General features: G+C 37.8%; 3 protein-coding genes across 5 annotated transcripts; all 3 read right to left on the reverse strand.

Annotated features, from left to right (window-relative positions):
* Positions 1-1,230: 1,230 nt before the first annotated feature.
* LOC140003674 (casein kinase 1-like protein 1) lies at positions 1,231-6,446 on the reverse strand. Of its 2 annotated transcripts, XM_072045233.1 has the most exons (14): positions 5,774-6,446; positions 5,625-5,665; positions 4,765-4,834; positions 4,510-4,658; positions 4,336-4,431; positions 4,177-4,247; positions 3,337-3,398; positions 3,169-3,232; positions 3,008-3,092; positions 2,800-2,926; positions 2,593-2,675; positions 2,449-2,512; positions 2,085-2,212; positions 1,231-1,975 (listed from the first exon to the last, which is right to left on the reverse strand). In XM_072045233.1, exons 1-14 carry the CDS (start codon positions 5,847-5,849, stop codon positions 1,688-1,690), a joined length of 1,404 nt encoding a protein of 467 aa, XP_071901334.1. In that variant the 5' UTR covers positions 5,850-6,446; the 3' UTR covers positions 1,231-1,687. The 2 variants fall into 2 exon arrangements, with proteins under 2 accessions (XP_071901334.1, XP_027125570.2); XM_027269769.2 differs by lacking the exon at positions 5,774-6,446 and having other exon boundaries at positions 4,510-4,639.
* A 632-nt stretch (positions 6,447-7,078) lies between these two features.
* Positions 7,079-13,907, reverse strand: LOC140003679 (probable phospholipid-transporting ATPase 4). Of its 2 annotated transcripts, none has more exons than XM_072045234.1 (12): positions 13,659-13,907; positions 13,323-13,457; positions 11,000-13,025; positions 10,806-10,916; positions 10,155-10,431; positions 9,988-10,076; positions 9,806-9,890; positions 9,509-9,718; positions 9,241-9,366; positions 8,500-8,598; positions 8,163-8,354; positions 7,079-8,056 (listed from the first exon to the last, which is right to left on the reverse strand). In XM_072045234.1, exons 3-12 carry the CDS (start codon positions 12,829-12,831, stop codon positions 7,385-7,387), a joined length of 3,693 nt encoding a protein of 1,230 aa, XP_071901335.1. In that variant the 5' UTR covers positions 12,832-13,025; positions 13,323-13,457; positions 13,659-13,907; the 3' UTR covers positions 7,079-7,384. The 2 variants fall into 2 exon arrangements, with proteins under 2 accessions (XP_071901335.1, XP_071901336.1); XM_072045235.1 differs by having other exon boundaries at positions 13,563-13,861.
* Positions 13,908-17,380: 3,473 nt separating this feature from the next.
* On the reverse strand, positions 17,381-20,473 carry LOC113740551 (coatomer subunit zeta-1). Its single transcript, XM_027268099.2, has 6 exons — positions 20,281-20,473; positions 19,926-20,085; positions 19,302-19,449; positions 19,120-19,197; positions 18,125-18,209; positions 17,381-17,704 (listed from the first exon to the last, which is right to left on the reverse strand). The coding sequence occupies exons 1-6, from the start codon at positions 20,302-20,304 to the stop codon at positions 17,645-17,647; spliced, it is 555 nt and encodes a 184-aa protein (XP_027123900.2). The 5' UTR covers positions 20,305-20,473; the 3' UTR covers positions 17,381-17,644.
* Positions 20,474-26,504: the final 6,031 nt, after the last annotated feature.

Here is a 26,504-nt window from a genome sequence, read left to right on the forward strand (position 1 = left end):
AATTTTTGTTTGGATTGAGCATTACTTGTCAAATTATATCTGTTTATATCATCATTACAATTTCCAACGCACCTTTTTATCTTTCCAATTACCTTTTTATCTCACATACATCACATTATAAAAAGTGCTACAGTAAAAATATCCCAAATAGCTTACAATCCAAACAAATCCATTGTTACTGTTCTTGAACATTGCATCAGAAATTTGATTACTTGGAGCTCGTCCCCGAATTTGCCGCAAGTCTTTCTGCACAAACGCTCCAAATTTGACTTTCCTTCTCAAGCTTCTTTTAACTTTTGGAAACTAGCCAGCATCCACAGAACTCAGAAGTAGTAGTAGACTAGTAGTAGTAGTTATTCTTACGCTTATTTATTATGCTAGTATCATAACAATAACATCATCATCGCATTATTATTATCTTGAGTTGTTATTTCTGTAGTAGTATTAAGCAATGCAGTGTGCTTTATATTAAATGTCCACTTGATTTCTGTTGGAAAAAGCGCATTGCTTTCTTCACCCAGCCGGCCTACTAATGCCTGTCGTTGACTTTGAGGGTGCCGGTCAATTGAGTACATTTACCAGTCGTTACTACCTACCCTATTAGTAGCAAGCAGGAGTCGATAAGTTCGGCCTTTGGTCAGCCGATTGCTTTTTTCTGAACTTTTTGTGGAAAAATTTCTGTAACTATCTAATATATGTGATGTAAAAAGGTGATTAGAAAATGTATTCACGAAAAATATAGCAACTTTTGTTTGAAAAAATGCCGTCCACTGGGTCGTAATGTAATGCAAGTATCTCCATGATCAGCAATCCGGGGCACGTCTTTCTTTCATTTGTTTGCTCGCTGAAATAGTAATGGAGATTCTAAACGTTATAAAAATGGAAAACAGGCAGAGATCTCCCAGTCACCTTATCAATGTCAGTAGTACAAGTTCGGTTGGGGTTTCGAGAAATTTTGCAGGGCAGGCCGCACAAACGCTTCCTTCTGGTCTGGAGTTGAAAAAAAAACGTCACCCCTGCATTTTGCCAGTCAATATCAACTTCCAAGTTCCAAACACAAAGGAAGATATTTGGAGCCATCCCAAGCTTCTTCTAGTCAACGAGGGAATGGTCATTTTGATTGTTAAGAGCACGGGATTTTGTGCTCAGACCCACCCCTCGGGGACATCCTAAGTATAAAATAATGCCCCACGCGTCAGATACAATAATAATATGATTGGCACGGCACGCTTGAAGATCAACCTTTTGCAAATGTATTAGTAGTAGATTAAGCTACGTGCTGCAACCTTCAAATGTACCAAATTGAGCTCAACCAAACCAATACATACCTCTTAGTCACCATTGTACATAATACATAGGCCACAGTTCTGCTCAAGGTGGTCGACATAAACCCTAATGTAGGAGACTGACATATATATATATATATATAGGACGGAAACAAGAAAAATGTGAGAACGCTAAACGCCAAGAACCACTGACAGAAGGTAGCGGAAAAAACTGCATCTAAACTTTCATTGACAACCCCTGTCGTTTCTTCCTCATTTCAAGTTCGAATTACGCTCCCAATTTCTACCCCGTTCACCCTCAGCTAGGTGGATGGATAGCAGGCCTCCAACATTACCCCGACGAACCACAGGCTTGCTCATTATACCAAGATTTGCAGTAAGAAATGAATCACACGCAGTAGCTAATGGTGCAACGTCTCTTCATTCCCAAAACTCAGGCCCTCTATACCCTTGATGGTGGATTCAAAAATCTTCACGTTAGAAGAACTGTGCTTGTGATCGGATGATACAACTGGAGAAGTCCTTTGTGCAGTGCTGGAAATTTTACGAAGAACTCCTGGGCTTGCATCTGCTGTACGAGTTCGTGACGGTTCAGATTCATTACCCACCAAAATTGCAGGGACACGACTACCAGAAACGGCAGGTCGCTTTGAAGATCCACTTGAACGGAGGAACATAGAACTAGAAACCTGCAAAATGCATGTGCCCATCCAAATAAGAAAAGACGACGAAATTATAGAAGCCTGATAAGAGCGCAAGACTATTGTGGCTAATAGATTTTAGGTTTGAGAGACGGACCTCTTTACCAGTCACCAAACCATTTGGTTTTTGTCTAGAGAAGTTTCCGGAATTCAATTGCATTCCAGTGTTTCGACTACGAGCTTGATTAGCTGTTGACCAACCAGTAGGCCTACCATCTTCGCCACCTGCATAGCAAAGCAAAGGTTACAGCTGTTACGTTACAACTACCAAAAAAAAATCTACATATTCTTGAAGAGAAATTGCCTCGCCAAAATGAATGCATCTCGATCAAGTTTGTGCTGTAAAAACAAAGGAAAAATACAAAAGAAAACAGATGGTACATGGACCTCATATTTATGAATAAGAAAGCCCAGTACTTGTAGAACTACAATAGGTAGCAGGACAATTGTAGGATACTCACCTTGTTGCCTATCATGATTGGCAGCACTGACCTGCATTCCCGAACTAGTTCCAACAGTTGTACCCTATCCGGAAAAACACATAGTAATCATCTGACAACCACGGGGCCATTAAAAAATGTAAACAGAGCTTCTATGTCACTTACAAGAGCACGAGAAGGAGGATTGGCAAGCTGTGACTGCTGATATTTTAAGATTGTCCAATCAAATACATAATCAAATTGAAAGCCTGGAAAACAAGGCGAGGTTGGAGAAGGGAAAGAATGACGTTACAATTCAAAATGTAACAGATCATAATGCCTTTTCAAGTTTCCAAAACCAAAATAGCTTAAGTAAAGGTGGTATTATCAAACCTTCCCGGATGAATAGGTCTCTGAAAATTCTCTTAAGATAGGCATAATCTGGTTTATCATCAAACCTAAGGGAACGGCAGTAATGGAAATAGGAAGCAAACTCTGTAGGATAGCCACGACATAAAGCCTAGACCGAAGAAAATACAGTTTGCAGTTAATCTCAGAAGATAGACAAGTAATGGCCTCGGTAATCCCATAAGAAATTTACCTCAATGGAGGTCGAAACTTTCTTTTCACTGATTTTTTCATACTTCTGTTTCTTGGTGCCTGCTTTCAGCCCCTGCCAAGGCAGACTATAGACTTTGGTGTTGGTGAGTGCATATCTATGATGGAAAAAGAGATTAAACACACAAAATAATTGAAATATACCTCCCTCTTAAGAAGTACATAAGAACATATCCCAGCGATTCTAAGTCATCCCTTCGACTTTGTTCTGAGAAGTAAACACCACATCAAGAAGAACAATGTCAGATGTAAATAGAAGTAATTGATATATAGAAAAAGATACAAGCAAGAGCAAAAAGGCAACAAGCTTACCAATGCCAAGGTGAGTATTCATACTTGCATATCTGGCTGTTCCAGTCAGATTCTTGTTTTCTCTGAACTCAACATTGAACAAGATATATACATCAGTAATTTGCTAACTAAGGTAGATAATATAGAAAACTAGAAGCACCCCAGAAACAAGTATAATACAGGATGAATACAAATGATCTGTGACATAAAGAGTACTTATCAAAATAATTACAGGAAACACAACTCAACTGAGTTATCCACCTAAACAACCATCAAGAACCTGGAAAAAGAAGAGTAAAACACTAAGCAACAGAGATTCTCAGTAAGCGGGCCAAATACTTAACAGAGAGCCCTAGTTATTTCTAGATTTCATTAAAATGCACTTACAGAATGACTACCACAAGCATAGGTTAGGCTCTGTTGTTTTTCTTTTAGATCAAGGAACACCTGCTAAGGTGGGGTCATAGCATCCTTTGGAGATTAGTCTCTTTAGTTGCTCATCCCTTGCTTTGTTGAGCTGAGTTTTAAACAGAAACACAGTACCCCATACCAAAAGTTTCCCTTTCCTGATGATTTGCGCTTAGAACTTTCTTATAAAGGATAATTAGATCAAACATGTTAAGTCAGACCGATAGGAAAATGATAATCTTATTAAAACTAGAAAACAATAGAATCAAGACCAGAAATTTTAACTGAAAATCAAAGAAAAGGCAAAAGAGGACAACGATCTACAATCTTTAAATATGATATTTGTGCTAATATTTGGGTTATATACGAAACAAGTCAATCACTTTACCCAACTAATACCAAAACCCTTTGAATTGGAGCATCATTAACCACATAGAAATCCAGAGAGCTCACCTATATGGAATGTGTTGGTGAGTAGACGAGTCCCTATACTTCTTAGCGAGTCCAAAATCGATGACATAAACCTACAATGACTGAGCGTCAGGATGAATCAAAAGAGACCACAAAATCAAGCAAGTAAAACAAAGGATGAGAAAAAGCATCAGAGTGCACCTGGTTTGCACGTCTCCCTAAGCCCATAAGGAAGTTGTCAGGTTTGATATCCCGATGCAAGAAAGATTTGGAGTGAACAAATTCAACCCGGTTAATCTGAAAAGAATGTAAAACTTACAACAAAGGCAACAAGAGGGACATTTTTAATAAACAAATGAGAAACAGTGAGACAACCATATGATCGGCAAGCATTAGAACAGTCTTCAAAGACAGCTTTCTACTGCAGAAGTTAAATAAATCTTCAAGACTAGGACCCAGTAAATCCATCACGAGAACATTATAGTCTCCTTCGACTCCGAACCATCTAACATTTGAAATTCCAGCTACCAAAATTTCAAAAAATTGCCAACTGATGAGGATATAAAACTGATAAAATTTGCATTTCTAAAAGATCACTACTAATAACTACTCTGACAAAAGAGTTCTTACTTCCTCCCTGCAGTATTTTATACAACTTTGATTCATACAATAACTGCGGATGCTTTGTCTTGACATTTTCCTGAGTATAAAGGAAAGGAAAATGCAATCAAAGAACTGAAAATAAAATATTTCTTCTGTTAATCAGTCTAAAGAAGTTTGGTGACATAACACAAACTGAATAAAAAGACCAACACCACACCACAAATTTCCAACTTCTTACCTCAACCCAGTATGTATAGAACAAAAGATAAACAAAGAAAGTATCTCAAAATATTATGATGAACCTCTCACAAGATATGAGTTGCTCAGTTTAATTTACCACTCAATTTCTATCAAACTACAATCTTGGCCACCAAGAAGTTTGTTCCTTATCAAACCCTATAAGAAAATATAGTACAAAGCGCAATCTTGATTCTTAAAACAGCTAATGCCCGCAACTCATCTTGCATTAGCAATAGCAAAAGCCTTCTGCGATATCCTTGGCCTCGCCTTACATTTCAATTATTGCAAATCCAAATTCAAACAAACCTTAGCCAGCATTCATCAGAAATGGAACCTATATATGTCAAAGCCCAACCCATACAGCTCACTTATTTCGAATTCATGTGGGAAAACAATGAAATCACCACGCACATCACATTCTTAACCTGAGCTTTTACCCAAAAAAAAAAAAAAGAAAAAGAAAAATCTTAACCTAAGCTAGCAACCAAGTCAAAAAATAGACCAGATGCCACATTAAAAAAAAAAAAAAAAAAAAAAGCTTTGGGTTTAAATAGGATCAATCCCCAAAAGCAGACACTTAAAAGTTTCAAATACAAAAATTAAAGCGGACGAAAGAAAAAAACTAAAATTGGAGACAATTCACTTACAAGCTTGATAGCAACCTCTTCATTAGTTTGAATATTAGTACCTAAAATATCACATTAAAATTCCAATCAGAAAATTTACTTGCACAAACAAAATCATAAATAAATGTCAGAGAAGAAAAATCTAAGAGCATCCTAGTATATAGACAAACCAAGATAGATCTCCCCAAATGAGCCGCTGCCGATTTTTCGACCTAACCGAAACTTATTACCGACACGAGGCTCCATTCCAGTTCGGCTGGAATATTCAACAATCCAACGCAAACCCTAACTTAATAATTTTATCTCTTAAAGAATCAACAAAATTAAATTAAATTGAAACAAAATCCTAGCATATGAACGCTTGTTATGTAGACGAAATGCGTTTGTAAAAACGACTCGAGGATATAAAAGAACCGAAAAATATACATATATCAACGTAGTGAAAGTCTTTTTTTTTAAAAAAAATTTTTCCCCTTCCTAAAGCAGCTTAAGAAAAATGAGAAAAACCTAGCAACTCGTCTAATTCTGCATTAATTGAAAAAACTGGCAAAGGTAAATTGGGAGTGGTTTTGGTTTTTTTTTTTCGTTGGTGGGGTTTTCGGGGAGGGGGGGGGGGGGGGGTTGGTGTGGATGGGAAGTTCTCAGGGGGCAGGAGGGGATGGGTATCAAATCATGGCTTCTCCGTGGGAGCTTTGATCCAATGGAAGCACTAGCGGTTTTTACACTTATTAATTGCTTTTTGTTTATTCATTCATTTACCCTCCAGTTTTACCGTACGTTTTTCTACTGCGACTACATCTACAACTCTTTTGGCTGCAGTAACCTCTTTTTTTCCTCTTTTTTTTTGTTTTTTGGAACCCAGAGAGGGGAAGGGGTGCTGGGGTGGTGGGGGTTAAATGTGGGGGGTATACGGGGTTTCTGGGATTCTTCTTCTTACGTCGTTTTAGTAATTTGAGAAATCTTCTGACAAGACGACATTGTACGAGTTCGTTTTCGGCGCGGACAACCCTTTTGCAGTTTTGTTTTCGTAGCTGTCTGTCCGATATGTTTGCAGTCAATGTGACGTCATATATATGTGGCTCTTTTCTGTCCAAAAATTACGTGATTTTTCATCGTCACATTTCTCTATTATCTTTTTTCTTCGTTTACATCAAATTACTATATTATAATAATTTTTTCATAAAAAATGACAAAAAATACAATTCAAACGGTTCCGTTCGTTTTAAATTCTAAGGCAAGACGACCACAGCCGACGGGTCCAGGGAGCAGCACTCTTGTCCTTTGAAAATGACGCTCATTAAAAAGAGAGAGAGAGAGAGAGAGGTGAAATTGTTTAACAAATAATTAAAGAATTTTTCCTAACGGGTGTCGGACTCTAATATTCACCCCGAATGTTACCTCACATTAACAATTTTTCTAACTCTCTCTTGTATTTATATACTTTTTTTTTCAACTGCAGTGAGGAGGCGGAGGAGGAGGGCAAAAATATGCATTGGCTATATTTCAAAAGCTTGCAATAGACAGCTTAATATTGAATCAATACATACAACAGCCAAAAAGCTTTGACGTAATGAATGAACCCTCTCTCTCTCGCTCGCTCGCTCGCTCGCTATGTACTATGCTAGTATACTAGGCCAAAAAAAATGTTAAGAATGAGCCGTAGAAGGGACCATATATAAAAAACTGAAGATGGCCTAAAAAGGAAAAGAAAAAAAAAATATATGCTATACTAGAAGCCAAAACAGGAAGAAAAAAGAGTTAAAAAAAAAAAAAATGCACAATCAAGATGAAGCCAAGGTGCTACGTCCTCCCAAGGTTGAATATTTCTTTTGCAATTTCCCTTTCAATTGCCTGATTCTTGCGTCCACCCGTGCAGTGAACCCGATTTTGGTCTTTTGCCTTGCCTTGGATCGCTCCCTCCTCCACATATGCCGATCCTCAACATCTTTCCTATAGTACTTGATCTCTTGAATGACGTGGTGGTCCATGGGATTGAAACATCTTTGGAATGCTATGTGAGTTAAGTAGGGGAGGTTGCATGCGACTGTTACTATGAGGGTGGTAGACCAATATATTGGGGCAGGGGCTAAAGCTTCCACGAGGATTTTGTAGGCATTACCAGAGAAGACCGGAGACATCTCCCCGTAAATGAAGAGAAAAACGTACCAAGTCACAACGCTGCCCCATACCAGGAAGTGCTGTATCCAGGTGAAGTGACTCATCGTCAGTGCAATCTGGCAGTTCACAGCCCAGATGATGCACGTGAACATTGTTGTGCCCACAGCACTCATATCCGCAGTCTGACCTCCAGCTCGGAAAGCTTGGTCGTAAAATATGATGACGTTGAGGAAGAAAATGATGAGGGATGTGTATAGACCGTTCCCCATCCACCCGAATATCCTATACCAGTCGAAGAACAAGTTTTTGGGCCCTTGTTGGTACAGTGCAGGAAACTGCACAGCGGGTTACTTCTGTATCAGCATGGAGCGCTAGATCCGTTGTTCGCTCGAACAAAAACATAGCAAACGCCAGAAAAAAGAGCATAACTTTAAATCTAACCTGTAAGCACACTTCAGAAGATACGTCCTGCTCGAATACTCCAAGCGAAATGACAGGCAACGAAGTGAGCACAACATTGAATAGTATCATATACCAATCGTCATATACGGATTGTCCAGAAAATCCAGTGAAGGCCTCAAAGTAGAACAGAGTGAGGCCAAAAGCAATATTTTTGTAGAAGAAATAGCATATCTGAAAGAAATTGGATCGTAAGAATTGACAGGCGAATGAAGCAAGGTAGCAGATATGGACCAGAGAAAAATATTTGACTTTTCAATAGTAGCATAAACATTTGCCAAGAATGGAAAAGACACGAGCATCCATGACCGAGTATTACCATCTGGGCAATTCTCTTGTAGCACCAATGACCATGTATGACCAAGAGTCTCTCCAGAAACCGGAACTGTGCAATAGAAAAGTCGCTTGCCATCACAGCCTGTAAAGAGGTGATAAATTTGTCATCTTGAACATAACAGCTCAAAACCAAACCATGTTTACTAAAGTGAATTTATGAAATCCTAGTAGGCAACATAGTCCATAGATAAAAGAAGTACACGTAGGGAAGGATAAGCAAAGTGCAGCCTGGAGTTATGATGCTTCCATGCAACATACAGTTAACTTACTTGACAGTTTGAAGGAAGTTGAATAATGACATGTAATTATAGAACAGTTGGAGGTTTTTGTACATAGGCCAGAAGACGTCAATAACAATTAAGAGGCAACTACTTTGACAATTTCAGATGCTTCCTAACATTCCGCTTCATTTATTCCCAGCATCTAAAGATAACACACTAACTACCCTTTCTTATCTAATTGAAAATCCAGGCTACATGTAATCCTTTCAGCAGAATAGATGTTTTATATTCCAAAGAGTAAGCCTGAGTGCTTTAGCAGGCCTTCGATGCAAATAGCAGTTGTTTTATAAACAACATATGACGGCAAATGCAAATTAATTGCTTTCGGAGGGTTGAGAACTTTCAAAGGTGGAACTTTTGCAGCTGCATCTGACACATCATTATGCAGACTATTCTGCAAGGCCTCATATTTCAAATGGAAGTAAGTAAGATACTTCACAAACCTGCATTCCTTCCACACCACTGATGCCAACACCGATATCTGCTTCTTGAATCATTCCAACATCATTTGCACCATCACCAATGGCTAGGGTTGTCTTTCCAGTACCTTCTTTTACTAATCTCGTGACCTAATAAAGGTCAATGGAAACAGAATGGAGAAAGGACAAGAGAGAAAGTCAAACGTAGTAGAAAAGCAGCTAAGTCTAGATATGAGTAGCACAAAGAAGATCTTAAAGAAAATCCCACAGGCAAATAGAACAAATTACACACAAGAGCCTTCTGCTTAGGAGAGACACGGCAGCATATGACAGATGCACAGTCAACTGCTAAATTCAAGAACTGGTACTTCATATCATCTTCCAGGGCATAAGTCAGAGATTTCCCATCAATGATCAATGCAAATGCAGCATGGGGGTCCTTTTCAAGTTTGATCATTTGAGACGCATTGGCAATTTGCATCGAAATGCTGTCCTTTACAGCCTGATGAGTCAGATAAAAACAAAAGGAGAATGCAAAATTTAGTAAGCTTCAGCCTAAGCTTTGCATAATTTTCCAGTAGATAGCTACCTTTTTTGGATCTTGAGCTAATGAGTCTGCATTTGCTGCTATACATATCTGCTTCATACCCTGTCGAAGCAAACTACAAGCAAATCTGTACAAAAGAAACAACAGTTTGAGCTTTGTGATTATGCAAGCATTAATTGTCAAGTCCAGTAGACAAAACCAGCTTACTATAGGAGGAGACTGACCCTATGTTAATTGCAGTTTCCATCTTATCACCTGTCAGCACCCAGAGCTTAAGTCCAGCTTGTGCCAGTTTATCAATGCACTGAGGCACCTAAGAAACGACAAGCTATGGAAGGTAAGACAAACTTTAAAGCAACAATTATTCAGGCATCAAAAAATTCATTTATACCCCTTTCTGCAGTTTGTCCTCCACAGCAGTTGCACCAACAAGGATCAGTTCCCTTTCCATCATATCAGATACACGTTCAAGCATTCCTTCTCTATCACCACCGATTGAAGTTTTTGCTTTGCAAAACTCCTCATTCCAGGCAGTATACTCAGCTTCATCGAGCTTCCTGTAGGCAAGTGCCAGTGTACGCAGACCAGCTTCCCCGTATTCATTCAAATGCTTTGTGGTGGATTCAATAAACATTTTCCCATGTTTTGACAATCTATCAAAGATGATGCTGTGTAATCCAAGGAAAGGAACAACTTCATTAGGCTAGGCCACATCTGAGTAGAAGCAATCAGAAAAGGTCTCAAAACAATTCCTGTCTGATGTCTAATTACACAAGCCAGAAGCTTGCATGCAGCCAAATGTACAAGCTCAACCACCCACCACACCACAGGACTGCAACATTTCTTTTTCCCTTTTGATGTTTCCCAAGGTGTTGCAAGTGAAGCACAAAAGGATGAATTGCTAATAAAATATATGCATATTCTCTACAGGTACTCTAACTTGATTGTTTTTCTTGGAATGCAACATTACACTATATATAGACATTTCGGAAGTATGGACCAGGCGATAAAAGACAGACGGACACAGATGTTGAAAAGGAACCTGTCTGCGCCTTTGCATAGAAGAAGAATATGCCCATTCTCATCACGAAGAATAACAGACATTCGCTTCCTTTTGCTTGTAAAATCTAGCAGGTTGAGAACTTTGAACTCCCTGGAATTTTACACAAAAGCATAAAACACAATTAACCAAACAAGGGTAAATAGATTTGTGACCTCCAAAAATAAAACCCTCACCTTTCAACAGGCTTGTCAAAAGAAGGATATCTCTCCCGAACAAATACACTTGATTGAGTTCTTTTACAAAATTCAAACCCAAATTCTCTAGCAGCAACCAGAAATGCACCTTCATCGGGTGACTCTGCTTCATAAGTAAAAGTGCCAGTTTCTTCATTTAGCTCAGGAATTGCAGTATGACAAAGAGACAGTATTCTAAAAAATAGTAAGATGAAATCTGTGTTGGGCTCTTTTAACCAATTTCCATCCATAAGATGGTCATCCTCAAAGCTGAACCCTTTTATAGCAGGTTTTCGGTCTGTTTCATCTTTTGAGGTAATAACTGCCTCTAATTCTATTTCTGATGCCTGAAGTTCCTGCCCATTGCTTTCCCAGGGAAGGGTTGTATGATTCTTCGGAGTCACTACATTTGCTAACTCAGGATCTTGCCCCTCAAGGTCCATTGCCATCTGCTTTGCTGCAGCGACTTCCACGTCGCTAGCTTTCTTGCCATATGAAGTTCCAGCAATTGAGCACTTGAGGAAGTCCATCTGGTTACATGTCAAAGTTCCAGTTTTATCAGAAAGGATCGTATCAACTTGGCCTAACTCCTCATTCAAGTTTGATGTCCTTGCTTGAGCAGGAGTTCCTGTCTCTTCATCATACATGTTAATGTCCTTATTGATGAACAATGCTTGCAGGACCTTGACAACCTCAATTGACACGTATAGGGATATTGGTATTAAATATCCATATAATATGAGAGCTGTGACTAGATGAAATGTGCCTGACAACTCGGGCCTGAGTGGATTGTAGAAGTTCTGGCTATCCGGGGCTTGCAAGTACCACCAGTTTGGCAACTGGTACTTCACCTTGATAGCAAAGCCTATTGAGCTAATCAGAGAAATCAAGACAAGAAGGGTAAAAAGTATGTATATTATTTTGTCCATCTGCTTTTCAATCTTACTCCTTTTTGATGGTGATTTGGTTGCATTCTGCATAACTTTGCTATCATGACCCGTAAATATCACCACTCCATAGACATAGGCGGTATTCCTGAGCTTCGAGTCTCTGAGGAGAATCTGACTGGGATCAAGAGGATAAACCTGACGATCATATTCCAGATTACCCACAAAAGTGTAAAGATTAGGATTGGGATCTTCGCATCTTATTGTAGCAGTGAAGTCCTTGAATGATAAATCTTCATCAAAAGCTAGAGTTGCCTCCAAAGCTCTTTTTACCTTCAAATTTGTCTCCCCATCTAAGTTCATAGTTTCCACATAACAGATTCCATCTTCATAACTAGATGATAAAAGAAGGATATCTGCAGGAAAAAATTTATCCTTTTCCACTTTCACTATATCTCCAACCCGAAGCTTCCTCCATGACCTATAACCAAACACACCATCTCCTTTATGTACACTAGTTTTACGTAAATTAACCTTCATATCCTGCATAAATCTCCGCCAATCTTCCAAAGCTTCCTTTGCCATACTCAACCCAACAACAAAGGCTAGGGGAGCAATCATGCTGACAGCTGAGAATGGAGCAACTGGAGTAAGTGACAGGATTGCTGCCAGGAGAAAATATAAGTTGGCAACACGTCTGAATTGCTCAAAAATAGCCTTGGGTAGAAATGTAACAATATTGTACTTTGTAGTGGATATATAATTTGATCGGTATCTAAGAGGTTTCTTTTCATGAACATGAGGCTGGTTACAGTAAACCATTCTTGAATAACCAGGGCCTTGGAACTGATGTGGCCCCTCGGTCTCTTGAGTGGTTGGCCGGAGACATGCAAATGTGTACAGGTTGCTCCTGCGGAGCTTCGCTCTTATCCTGCCCCGGGCCATTCTGATGGGTTTTCAGCTTTATATGAAGATAACAGCTGATCTAATCATCAGAAGAAACCCACAACGCTATCTTCACCGCCCCCCTCAAATGGCCTCCTAGTTCATATCATTGTTCTAGAAGAATTAAGTTAAAATTCTTCAAGGACGACTGAAGCCGAGGAAAAGATAATTGCAGCAAATCAGCATGACATTACCTGAAACAGCCCGTGTACAGAAACATAAATTAATGACTTGACCGGACTAGTACTCAAAATTGAACCATTAAATTTATCAGGCTGTGACTTCGATAAAATCAATCATAATGAAAACTAGCAACTCCAGATTCTCAAGATTTCAACTAATTTTGATAGGATCACCATGAGGCTCAACTCCTTTTAAAACCCCAATCACAACTGCATCTTCGGCAAAGCACAAAAGACAACATTAAAATCAAGATGGATCAAAAGAAGAATCAGCTTAAATTTCCGAGAAATAAAGGCTAAAAATCCAACCTTTTCCCATAACACCTCTGAGGCCCGCTTTAATTTCCTCTCAAACTCACATGTACATCGAATTATAGACTTTCGAATTGAAGAAAACCATCACATTGCGTTTCCCAGCTGAAATTGCCGCAAAAAAAAAATATCCTGAAACAAAAAACAAATGCCGACAATTTAATTCATGACAAGTAGATTAATTTCTTACAATCCAATAAAATATTCCCGAGAAAGAAGAACCAAAATCCCATTTACCAAGGATTTAACTGCACCCGCACCCGCACCCGCATTAATTAAATGCAGAAACGAACAGGAAGGCGTGGAAATCAGATAGATAAATAAAAGGGGTACCTTGAATGAGGTGGGTCTCAAGACTAAAGAAGTCACAGCTCTAACGAGAAGTTTAGAACAAACCCAATTCGAATAAGAATTAGATTAAACAGAAAAGTTGCAGAGATCGCAATGGAGGAGAGAGAAAATTCAAGAGAGATGTGAAAGAGAGGGAGGAGAGACCGAGAAAGGGAGACCTGGGCAAGAAAAAGAGCCCTTTCTCCGTTCCAAGTGCGAACCTATGCCAGCATTTTACGGTCACTCTCTCTTCCTTGCGTTGTAATTAACATGCTATTAAGAAGGTGCTTTTAGTTTTTTTTTTTTCCCCTTTAATGTAAATTCAAGTAAATGCGTACTAGTAAATATTTTGTTGTCTATTTGCCCTGGATTAAAAAATTTTATGAAGGCTAATTAGGAATAATACCAAAATTAATTAATCATTGTAGTGCTCCGATAGGAGTTAGTTACGGGAGTAATAAGTATCCGTTGAGAGCTAAGTAAAAAGGAAGTAGTTGTGACGTGGCAATTCCAATGTGAGAAAGCAAAGGCAAAGAAAAACGAAAGAAGACTTGACAACAATTGACATCTTGCGATTCGTCCGGAGCCGGAATCGGGTCTTCTGAATCTGAGCTCATAATACAATGACAGAATCAACCTCCTTCTACAAAGGCCATGTTTGAAACTTCACTTTACCCAATCAAAGAAAATTGAAAATGGGAGTTGAGAAAATTTATGGCTAGTCTAATTTAGAGAATTATGATTAGGTTTGCTTAGCTTTATTCCTTTTTTTTTTTTTTTGTCTAAGACGATAACTATTGTATAACTTATTCTATTCTATATTAGGAGGAGAGGGACGGACCTGAAGAGACCCAAGAGTAATCAAGAAGAGACTGAACCGCTACCTAATCAGACGGGTACGTGATTTTTTGAGCAGAGCCACTTAATGTGACAATTGATGGAAGGCATGATTTGAATCCTGAATCCATAACATCCCACCCTACTAAGTTTTAATGTTTTAGTGGTGGCCACCAGTCAAAGGCCGGTGGTTGCTTAGCTTTATTCCAGAAGGTGATTTTTTTTTCTTTTTTTTTATGTTGGTGGTGATGAAAATGGAAATGTCTTTTTTTTTTTTTTGGAAGAGTGTAGTATTTTATTTAACATACATAAAATGATTTTAAATTTCAGAATAAAATTTTACTTGCACGTGACTAACAAACAGTAATAAAATTCATAGTTTTATTTGAACGGATTCATGCTATCATTCAGCTGCATCGAGAATTGAGTTGGAGAAGGTAAGGTAGGACATTTAGTTTATTTGGTCTAGGTGAACTGATTCAGTGGCTCTGTTTGGATTGTAAATTATTTGAGATATTTTTACTGTAGCACTTTTTGTGATGTGATGTCTGTGAGATAAAAAGGTAATTGAAAAGATAAAAAGGTGCATTGAAAATTGTAATGGTGATGTAAGCAAATAAATTTTGGCTAATAAATCTATATCCAAACAAACCCAGTATTTTGATGATTCAACTTTTTCCACTTGCTTTGTTTGGTTCGGGCTGGGATAAGAATGATAAGAACACGGGATAGGAAAGTACCATTTGCACCGAAACCATAAGCAAATCCTTTGAAATTCCACTCACTAAAGATAGGTAGGGGAGCCAAACTTGCCCTAAAATCGCAACCGTGGTCAACACTCAACACTAGGGATGTGTTGGTCCCAGTTAGAGTACGTGGCAACCACAACAAAAGATAAAACAACAAGGGATGATTGGATATTCTGCCGCGGTTTGTCCCCACATTTAAAGTCATTTTAACATGATGCCATCCAATCCAATCTCCATGCCACGCAATCCATCCTCGTCCTCGTCCCACACTTTCTTGGAATTATCAGCCATTTTATCTTCTCTCCAGGTGTTTGAGTTCTTTTTACGTCTTTACCCCCTCACAAAAAGGCCTCGACAAATAAGTCTGTTTGGATTGTAAGTTATTTGGGATTATTTGAGATATTTTTACTGTAGTACTTTTTGTGATGTGATGTATGTGAGATAAAAAGATATTGGGAAGATAAAAAGATGTATTGGAAATTGTAAAGATGATGTAAGCAAATAAAATTGGAAAAATATGAAGCAATCCAAACAAACCCCTTAAGGCTTATTTGGATTAAGAAATTTAATGAAAGATTTGAATTTCGCTCAAATCGCATTTGGATTTGTAATCACCTAATTATCAAAATACATGTTAAAGACTACAATAATTGATGATGTACAATTCTAAAAACCTTTTAAAGTAATTTAAAATTATTTGTCAACTCTCTCGACGTAAATACAGCCTAAATTCATTTCAATAAGTTTGCTACTAGTAAAAACAAGTACTATTTTTTTTTTTCTATATGACTCAGTTAAACTCCTTTTTTTTTTCTTTCCCTCCTTATAAGGTTTGGAGCATCTTGTTCTATTAGGAGTCGCAATTGAGACCTTAGAGCCAACACCCGAGTGCCAAGCTAGAAAGAGGCGAGGCGAGGCGAGCGGATTTAGGGCTTGTACCGTTGTTAGTGATCAGCTATGGGAGGTCACACCATGCAACATAGACTCTAACACAACGACAACAAATGTAGATAGATACTATTAAATTAACCAATTCAGACACCAAAATAACAAGATGCAAAAAGACAAAATACTTTTGCCATTGTTGAAATTTGTACCTACAAATTCAATCCCAATTATTCCGTTTTAAAATAGAATTCACTTACAGAAAATGACTTTAATAACCCAACATGTTTGAACAATAGACACAAATATAAAGAATTCCTAAGAGTCAGGGGACACTTCATCTTTTAGTTTACGTATAAATTGGCATGTCACTTTTTTTTTGTCAAATCATAAATCTAATCCCAGAACAGTCCTCAAAAGCCGGCAACTCTTGAGGGTGTCCCAAGGACTTATAACCTAACCCAAACCCAACCCCAACCCCGATGTGGGATAATCAACCTCCACAAAGGAGCCTGCCCTTCGGCGTTGGATAATCAACCCCGATGTGGGATAATCAACCCTGATGTCACTTAATTTCTTTAAAATATTCATCTTATACACTACTAGTAGTAGTACTAAGTGTGCTTGGATTGTAAATTATTATTACACTTTATTTACGCGCACACTAACTTGTTTGCATCATCAACATATTTTTCAATCACCCTTTTATCTCACATACATCATATTAAAAAAGCGTTGCAGTAGTATTCTTTTTCACAAAATTATCTCAAATAACTTAGTTGATATTTTTCAATCACCCTTTTATCTCACATACATCATATTAAAAAAACGTTACAGTAGTATTCTTTTTCACAAAATTATCTCAAATAACTTACCGTCCAAACACACAATCCTAATTCGCAAAGTTACACGTAAACACGTTTCTCCTATCACGCGCACAAAAACACTTTCCATGTTGGTGGTTTATCAACCATAGGTGCAGCCCGGGACAGGAGCAGTCAGAGAATGAAATCTCGGGCCCGCTGCCGTTGTTTCTACTTTAGTTGTCATGGGGAGCGACCATTGAGCAGATGCAGGCGAACCGTGTGACGGTACAGAGAGTCTCAAATCTCAATTACTCATTTTCAACCCTCATGCTTTAAAAGGCAGCTCATCGTCAGTACATACCATTTTACGTTAACTCTGGCATGACTACGACTTCAGTCAAATGATAAGGAACGGATCATTCCTTTGAGAAGAAGAGGCAACAAAGGGTTGAATAAAGATTTCAAATAATTTTCCACAAGGTTTTGCAATTTCCGTGATATTGACAAAAAGATTTCAAAACAGAGCACTATATTTGGACTTAATTGCTTTCTAATCCTGAATGAGGGCCACGGGAAGCAAGCAAACAGTACATGAGAAAGAATTGAACGTGACTGAAGTTAACAAGAATGATAACCCCAATTAAATGAGGTACGAGAAAGAATCGGTGGGAAAAAAAAGTAAAGTGATAATTTTCTCGAAGGACTGACAGCTTCATCTAAGCAGTGATCTTGTCAAATGCTCGCGTGCTGTGGCCAGAGCTTGAGAAATGGTCTGCATTTGGCAAAACGTTGAAGAGGCAGCTCAGCACAAAGGAAATAAAACCTCAGTAAGAACAATCTCCTGAAGTGTTAGTACTGATTTTACCAAAAGACTAAAGGTACTGGACAACACATGTTTATTCACATCACACACGCACAAGATAATACCATAACCATAGCTAATTGACGTTTGAGTAACGACCCAGATGCGATCTCCAGTCTTTGGATGCATTTGCAGGTAATATTGGAAATGAGATTTGAGCAATTTTTTTTTTCTTAAAGGTGAAATATAAGCAAATTAAACCTTTATTAATCTTTCTCAAGCAAATTAAAATCTTTATTATATATGTCAACCACACGTATATGCCTCTTTAAAATATCCAGTGATAAGTAATAGCAAGTTATGATAGAGAAAGCAAGAGAACGAAATTACCTGCTCGGCCAATGGGGAACCATCATCCATAGTATGGGTGGCTACCTTTCCAGCAATTATACTGCCATCAGTCTCAAGAACGATCCTGACAATCAAGTCATGCATTCGAGTGACTTAGCATGCGTGAGATGTTCAAAAAGTAGCATAACAGAAGATCCATTCAGAAATTGGACACGCAATGTAGGAACTCCCAACCATTTGATAAGAAGACTTCATATTATCCCTTAGTGGGCAAAACAATATAAATCTAAGACGAAAAGATGATTTTTAGTACATAACAGCAAGATGTAGTCCACGCAATAAACAAGTGCAAGCCCATTGAGAAATTGTTCTAAAGCTTCCATTGGATGTGAAGAATTTTTCAGTTTCACCTTTGACAGAGGAATAAGGTTTCCTAGCATCCCAGTTCCAATCTACTTCAAGGGGAAAGTGTATCTGTCAACAGGTCCGGCATGTCAAAGGTGAGAATAAAAATGATATGAAAATGGTGAAGCTTTAGCATTTGGCATCGTGAAAGCAGTTTGCAAATGCAATACCCCATTGATCTTAATCCACTCTTCATGAATAGCTCGAATGATAATTGGCAAAAACAATATTGTTAAGCGCAGACATTATTTAGAATTAATTCACATAGAAAATTATTTAAAGGATGGTTAACTCCACTAACTGTTGGTCAGAATCCTATTAGATAAAACACCAATTTGCAAAATTTACTAAGCAAACAATCAATCAACTGACTGCATGAAAGATTGAAGCATCGATCCCTCACAAAAAAAGAAGATTGAAGAAAACAATATCACATACAAAGCTTAAAATTACACATCAAAACGACCAACTGGAAGTTCTATTAAGAGACAGGCTTCTATCTCTATCATCAACCCCAACCTCCTTAAGACTTGGGAAGTAATCCATGAGAATAAAAGAATTTTCAATACAGGGTTTGAGGCAAAGCTACACACTGGCAGTATATGTCATAGCAGAAGCAAATAGCTTACCCCCCATCAACAATCTCGTCAAGGCACAGCAGAATCAGATCTAAGTTCTCAAGTGCCTCCCTTTGGTCCACATTGTTCCTGAAACAAAGCATGCTTGATTAACTAAAAGAAAGACAATACCTTCAAGGCAGCATTGGTCCAGTTAAATCCAAAAGGAAGCCTACATATTCAAAGTGCAATACCTGAGAAGCAAGGCAACAGCATCGTAAAAACCTTGGAGAACAGTAGCTAATATCAGCTCGTTTTCCTCATCACCTCCAGTCACAAAGAAGTGTAGATCTTGAACAAACTTGTACACAACAATGTTGCTCTCCAGCATTGCTATCTCCGCTGGAGATCAAAACAACAAAAGAGATTACAATTTTTCCCCTAGGGAGAAAAGGCGGGGGGCTCAAGAGGAGAGTGCCCAGAGGCAACCCGAATGGCCCCGTCGCTCACTAGTGGATTCATCAGGCCGACAGTAGCACCTGTGATCCCTCTCCAGAATCAGCCTAAATCACATGAATGCGCAGAGTATTCTATCCTAAAACACGTTGAGACCGACTTATCAGCACTGATCTCTTAGAATTCACAAAAGCCCACATTTGCACTCCCTTAAAGCAGGAAATGTAAATAGACGTTCCTAAATCCGAATCAGTCCCATGATTCTTTCAGGCTAATTCCACTTCCAGTAAACAATATAAGAGCATAGTTTATCGAATTTCCCTGACGACGAATAAACGTTGGACCCTTTAAAGATATATTGATAGAAAATCGATTCCTATTAAAAAATGAACTACATGGGATTCCTGGAGAAGCAAGGTTACCTTCAGTGCGGGCATTTGTCTTCTGAGTTTTTGTGAAGATAGACTTCTCAAAAGCTAACTTTGCAGCGTTTGTAGGCCAATCATCACAAAAGTACTTAACCGCCACCCGCTTTCCTTCAGAATCCAATAAGAGGATGTTCTTTATGGTAGGGCAAGCCTCCTACAAAAAATTCCAGGATTACCACCCACAATTCAAAAAGCAAATGCAGTACAGATATTAGTGCTTTACTTATGAGCCAAGAGTGAGAAATGGGAAATATGAATAGATCGGGGGAAAGCAGTTCGACGAAATGCCAGACAGACATCATCGGATCTAAATCTGCGTCATGATTAAGAAAAGAAACCTTTCACTTACGCGAGAGATGGAGAAGGCAGACATGGTTTTTTGAGCTGGAATGTGATTTCTGACGGAGTGTATATCCCGTCGGAAAGTTGATCGGGGATCGGCGTCTTCAGGCGGGTGGGCCTTTTTTTTTTTCGGTTTGGGGGACCGGTGGTTTTGTTTTAAGTAGCTCTTTGCGGCGTTGGTGGTGGTGATATATGGGCTCTCATTCTTCTGGAAAGAAACTTAGCACAAAGCTATGGGCTATAACTTCATGAAGTTCAATGCTGTGGGCCTAAAATCAGCCCAATCAGTCATCACTTCTAATAAAACCTGGAAGTAGTAACTTGCATGCTTGCTGACGACGAGAGTCGAGAATTACTACTACTTGTTATTAAGCTTTATTTATAGGGAATTTTTTTTTTTTTTTTTTGGTGTGAGATAAGGCGGATGTTGATAAGTGCCAGACGGGGCAATTAAAGGTCTGTGACGATATTATAGTGCATGTCAACAAACTTTCCAGCAGCTTGTATTCATTACCACTACAAAGCCCATGCAAAGAGCCAAATTCATTTTCCAGCTATTTGTTAGGCGTTGAAAAATTTACTTGGATTTATTGGGATCTTGAGAGTTCGTTCTATTAGATCTAACTGCTTGGATCTTGATGGTCATATGCCCATGCTAGAGCTGTGTCAATGAGAAAAGCTTTATGTGATTTAAACCAAATGAGAAGTTGAAAAACCACCAGTACCGAGTTTATCCAAATAAGATTATTGATTCTTCAGAGTGGTGGTTACATTATGGAATGAAGCTTGCATCCAGTTTCTCTTCAGCATATCAGCTGCAAGTGGGGCTATATGTGTCTATGGAGTGTAGAAGGTAGGGCCGCACTTGCACTTCCAGCCCTCAGGTTCATAGTTTGCATACTGCACTCCCACCCGGCCGTGGGTGGTTGGCACCTGAATGGCTTCACATGGCATGCATCCAAAGCACTTGTGGTCGCAGCTTGGTGGACTTGATCCTATTCTTCTGCTAACTTCTTCCTTCTCTTCTCCTCCTCCTCCTCCTCCTCCTCCGTTCTTTACTTCCTCTCCTACTCCGCCGGGTGGGAGAGGGACCTTGTCCACCAAGCTCACGCTTTTGTTCAAAGACGGGGGACTCTGCTCTGTCCCTGAGGACCCTGACCACAAAAAAAAAAAAAAAGTGTCAACAAATCAGAGCACCCAAAAACGCAGAGTTGACGCACGAAAATGCTACACTGGAAAGGAGTCACAAGGTAGAGAGAGCCCTGAAAGAAGGAATTCACCTGAGTGAAAAGCATGGCCACCATTTGGCACGAGGGGCCTGCAGCTGGTTATGCAAACCAAATTTAGCATGTGCATGATTGAGATAAAAAGCAAGAATTGACAGCCCCTCATTTCTTCAAGCAAGTTGAATGATCAGTGTGTGATGATGATAATGAGGCAACCTCAAAGTTTAAAACTTAAAAGACGAGAAGGAAAACGACAACGGTGGAATGAATGATTTGGGGATGGGAAGGATTACAGTCACTGCGGGGCCTTATGCATGATTGCAAGATAGTAGTATATAAAGAGGGAAGAAAAGGGCAAGACTTGCTGCCCGTTTGCCTATACACCATTGGTATGCTGGCACCACATACATCTCAGAAATTTCTTGGACTTCACTCAGCCATTTGATTTGAGTTGCATCGATAGATTTTGCTTATCAAACAAGGGATTCTCTTATATCTGCCAGAAAAAGTGTACAAAGAACCATATGGTTAACTCTGCTTCCCTCAATTGACAAGTCAATAGCTCTTGTCCTTACGACTATTTTGTTTTCTCGATTGCTCCTCCTCTCATCTACGCTCTACAGCTGCTTCTGTCTTTGGATACAAGCAAACTTTTCTCTCCCAATCTATCTCTGAGTCAGATGTGGGGTCCCTTCAGGCTAGATCTGCTGTAACATTTTTTGGGATTAAGAAACTCGTACTACTAGGCTGCAGAGTCTCTTTATTTTCTCCCTGATGGCTTTCCGTAAGAGGAAGAAAAGAAATCCAGGCACAGATCCTATAACTTGCTAGTTGTAAGTCACTCTGATCTGTTGAGTATCAATGTCCGAGACATTAAATCATTCACCTGCTGCTTCTCACAACCTGGACCATCTACCTCTACCTGCCTTTCATCTTGATCTATGAGATATGAAACTTTTTCAAATGCGTCCCGAGTATTTCTCTATTGTGCGACTTCCTGCATGGTGCAAACTATCTATTTCCTCTGTTCCTGCAAGGACGAGAACAAAAACTCAAAATGGCTCGTAGGCGGAAAAATGGCCAATTTCATCCCTAAACTCTTTATTGTTACAGTGCCAATTTAATTCCTAATTTTTATTTCTAATCAATTCGATACGGAGACCTATTTTGCGATTCTAATTAAAAACCTCCGTGACAGCGGCACCACCTAAAACTGATTTAACTACTAATTGACCAACTAAAAAGTCACGAGATTAAATTTTAAAAAAGCCTTGTCTGGTGATTCTTCAAACAATTTAAAACTTTTATCTAGTGATTTTTTATATGATTTATTTCATTTATTATAACCCCATGAATGATATTCTCAATATACTCCCATTTAATTACTCAACTAAGAGTCAAATCAGTTTTAAGTGGTGGTGCTGTCACAAAGGTTCTTAATTAGAACCGCAAAATAGGTTCACGTATCAAATTTATTAGGAATAAAAGTTAAGGACTAAATTGATGCTAATGCAAAAGTTTAGGAACGAAGAAATTGGCCATTTTCCTCTCATAAGTTGAAACTCTACTGAACCTGTCACCCGTGCATCAAGGGTCAGTCTAATTTATAAAATGCTGCTCAAATACTTGTGTAGTCTCTGGCTCTCATTACTACTTCAAAATTTTGTATTCTTGGCGTCGTATATCTTGTACTGTGGCACTTTCGAATACAGGCGGGGGGTAGTATGTCTACATCTGATACACTGGGGACCTACCTCTGTTTGTCCACTAACACAATTTTCAACCTAGAGGTATAATCGTAGCTCATTAGATCCTTTAGATCAAGAACAAAGCAACCCTTTTTCTTATCCTGGGTAAAGAAGAGCACCTGATATCATCAGCATTGAATTTCCAGTTTGTTTTTGAGGTGGAAATCGAGAAGTGAATGATAACCCCAGCTATCTAGCTTCTTGAGAGGTGTGGTACGAATTGAAAAGAAGCATTTACTATTATACGAGCATGAGGAGCCAATTATTTCATGCTTATAAAGGCTTCTTGAGGTATGTAATGCAACTGCAAAACCGAAGCGGAGAAGAAAGCTTCAAGAAAAGGAAAGCTGATTGCACCATTCAATGCTCTCTCATCAGACACTTTTTAGCATGCAAAATTACTGAGCCACTGATGACTAGCTGCTACATTAGTCGAGATAGCTGGCGATAGACTCTTGTACTCGCACTCAACCCGCTATCAGTCATTGGTGAACTGTTAACTAGTAAAAGAAGAATTTTGGTGGGTAATGCAGCGGAAGTTGATAAAGATTAACTGCACCTGATATGCGTTCCAATTCCCCCCCCCCCCCTCTTTTTCATACTTTTTAATTTGGTATCCTACAATCCTAGGATGGTTGCAACAGGAATGATGATTTAACAGTAGCCAGGATTTTAATCTTCGTGAGAGGGTCTTCCAGAATTGCTAAACCAACTCGCTAACTCAGCCTGTCTTGCATTGAGCGGGATGAGTTGCATTACTCTAGAGTCTGCACGATTTGGTTTAGCAATCTTTGCGAAAACTGGTAATCCCTGGTGATCTGATGATTTGATCGCTCACTGAAAAGCCCCCGAAGAAAGTAGTCCTTCACTTCCACTATACTCTGCGTCTCCTTAGCTTCAACCATTACTCACAGAGCACCAAAAAGCCCCCGAAGAAAATAGTCCTTCGCTTCCATTTCTTATGCAATGCTTTTTGTTTCTTCGGCTTTTGACCCGCCACCCCTTTGTTTTTTGTCCACCTAATATGCTTTTTGTTTGAAATAACTACCGTAGCACTTTTTCGTGATGTGATTTATATGAGATAAAAAGGTGATTGAAAATATAAAAAAATATATTAAAAAATATGTTTATGATGTAAGCAAAAAATTTTTAAAAAAAATTTGCTATCCAAACATAGCCAATTAATACTCGAAGAGAAGATGTCTAACCGAAACTTACAGGTTTTTTTTTTTTTTTTTTGATAAAGTACCTTTTATCCCCTAGTTTAGTGTTTTATCACATAACTCCTTATGATTTAAAAATCTATATATAGTTTGAACTAAAATGTCACCGTTAGTTTTTATTTTAAAATTAATGTTCAATAATAAAAAGTCAAAATTAATTTAATAAATTGACAAATATACCTTTTCATTACCTACTTTTTCTTCCTATTAACATAAAAAAAGAAGAAATTAAAATAAAAATAGATAAATAAGAATCGAAAAATACTATTAAAGATTTAATTTAAAAACCTATGATGATATTTGTAGTCAAAAAAGATTTTGTAGTTTTGGTTTCTTATTTATTCGTTTTATATTTTCCTTCCATCTTTTTTGTTTCTTATTTATTTATTTTTTATTTCCCTTCCATCTATTTTGTATTTGGAGAAAATTAAGATTTTGTAGACTAAAGTTTAGGTTTTTAAAATCATCTCCTCTTCTCTTCTCTTCTAAAAAAAAAAAGAAAATAAAGAAAGTAATGGGAAAAAGAAAAAAGAGAAAAAAATAGTGCAAGGATGAATTTATTAATTTATTAGTTTCATTTTTACTTTTTACTATTGACCGTTAATTTTTACGAAAAAACTAACTATCACACTTTAACCCAAACATGAAAGAATTATATATAAGTTTTTAAACCATAAAGAGGTTACGTGGTAAAGAACTAAATCATAAGAAGGTAAAAGGTAATTTAACCTTTTTCTTTGTGAAGCAATAAGAATTGAAGAAGAGGAGAAAATATTGGAAAGTAGACTACTTAGAAAATGGAAAGAATGTTTTGAACTTCAGATTCTTGAAGGGATAGGCTGATAAGGGTATTTCAAAGTTCAAAACCTTCTTCTTTTTTTTTTTTTAAAAAAAGGGTTAATCACATTTTATCCCCTTAAAGAATATCCCATTTTTCAGTTTACCCCCTAACCTTTAATTTTGCTCACTTAACCCCCTTTAGGACAAAATTACCCTTGCATTATTTTGACTTTTCATTTACCTTGTTTTCCTTTTTTTTTTTAATTTTTTTTCTCTTTCTTCTTTATTTAATTCTTCCTCTTTTTCACAAAAATTTTCACCTTAATGATTGAAATTAAAAAAGAGGAATTGTAGAGATCTATCTTTTTCTTAAATGATTAAAAAAAGTATTCAAATCACTTTTGTAAAATACAATTTTTTTAGCCTTTCAATTTTTTAATTTTGAATTTTCCTCTTTCCTTTCTAGTTTCTCATTTTATTCTCAAGAAAATATCATAAGATGAAATTGTTTTCCTTTCTTTTATTTCTTTTTCTCTTTATTCTCTCTTTCATCATTCCCAATAGAAATTCCTTTTCAACGAAAATTTTTGTTTCGAGTTTGTAATTGCATAATTTTGGGTGAAGGTTTAAAAAACATCAACAACTAATTTTGATTTTTTTATATAATACCACATGTCACAAATTTCAATTGATGATTATTAATCAGGTCACAATTTCATCTTAAAATATTTTCTTGAGAATAAAATGAGAAACTAAAAAGAAAAGAGGAAAATCCAAAATTAAAAAAAATTGAAAGGCTAAAAAAATTGTATTTTAGGAAAGTGATTTGAATATTTTTTTTAATCATTTAAGGAGAAGATAGATCTTTATAATTCCTCTTTTTTAATTTCAATCATTAAGGTAAAGAATTTTGTGGGAAAGAGGAATTAAATAAAGAAGAAAGAGAAAAAGAAATAAAAAAAAAGGAAAACAAGATAAATGAAAAGTCAAAATAATGCAAGGGTAATTTTGTCCTAAAGGGGGTTAAGTGAGCAAAATTAAAGGTTAGGGAGTAAACTGAAAAATAGGGTATTCCTTAAGGGGATAAAATGTGATTAATCCAAAAAAAAAAAGGTTCATAACCTTCCTCTAGTGGACGCTAGTTTGCATCCTTTACTTCGGCACCCCATTTTACGCCAATAAATGTCTTGAGCGACTCAAGTATGACGCCTGTGATCCTGTTGGGTCATTCCCTCAAATATGTCGGTTCGTAAC

This window comes from Coffea arabica, chromosome 4c, assembly GCF_036785885.1.
Source record: "Coffea arabica cultivar ET-39 chromosome 4c, Coffea Arabica ET-39 HiFi, whole genome shotgun sequence".
Lineage (NCBI taxonomy): Eukaryota > Viridiplantae > Streptophyta > Magnoliopsida > Gentianales > Rubiaceae > Coffea > Coffea arabica.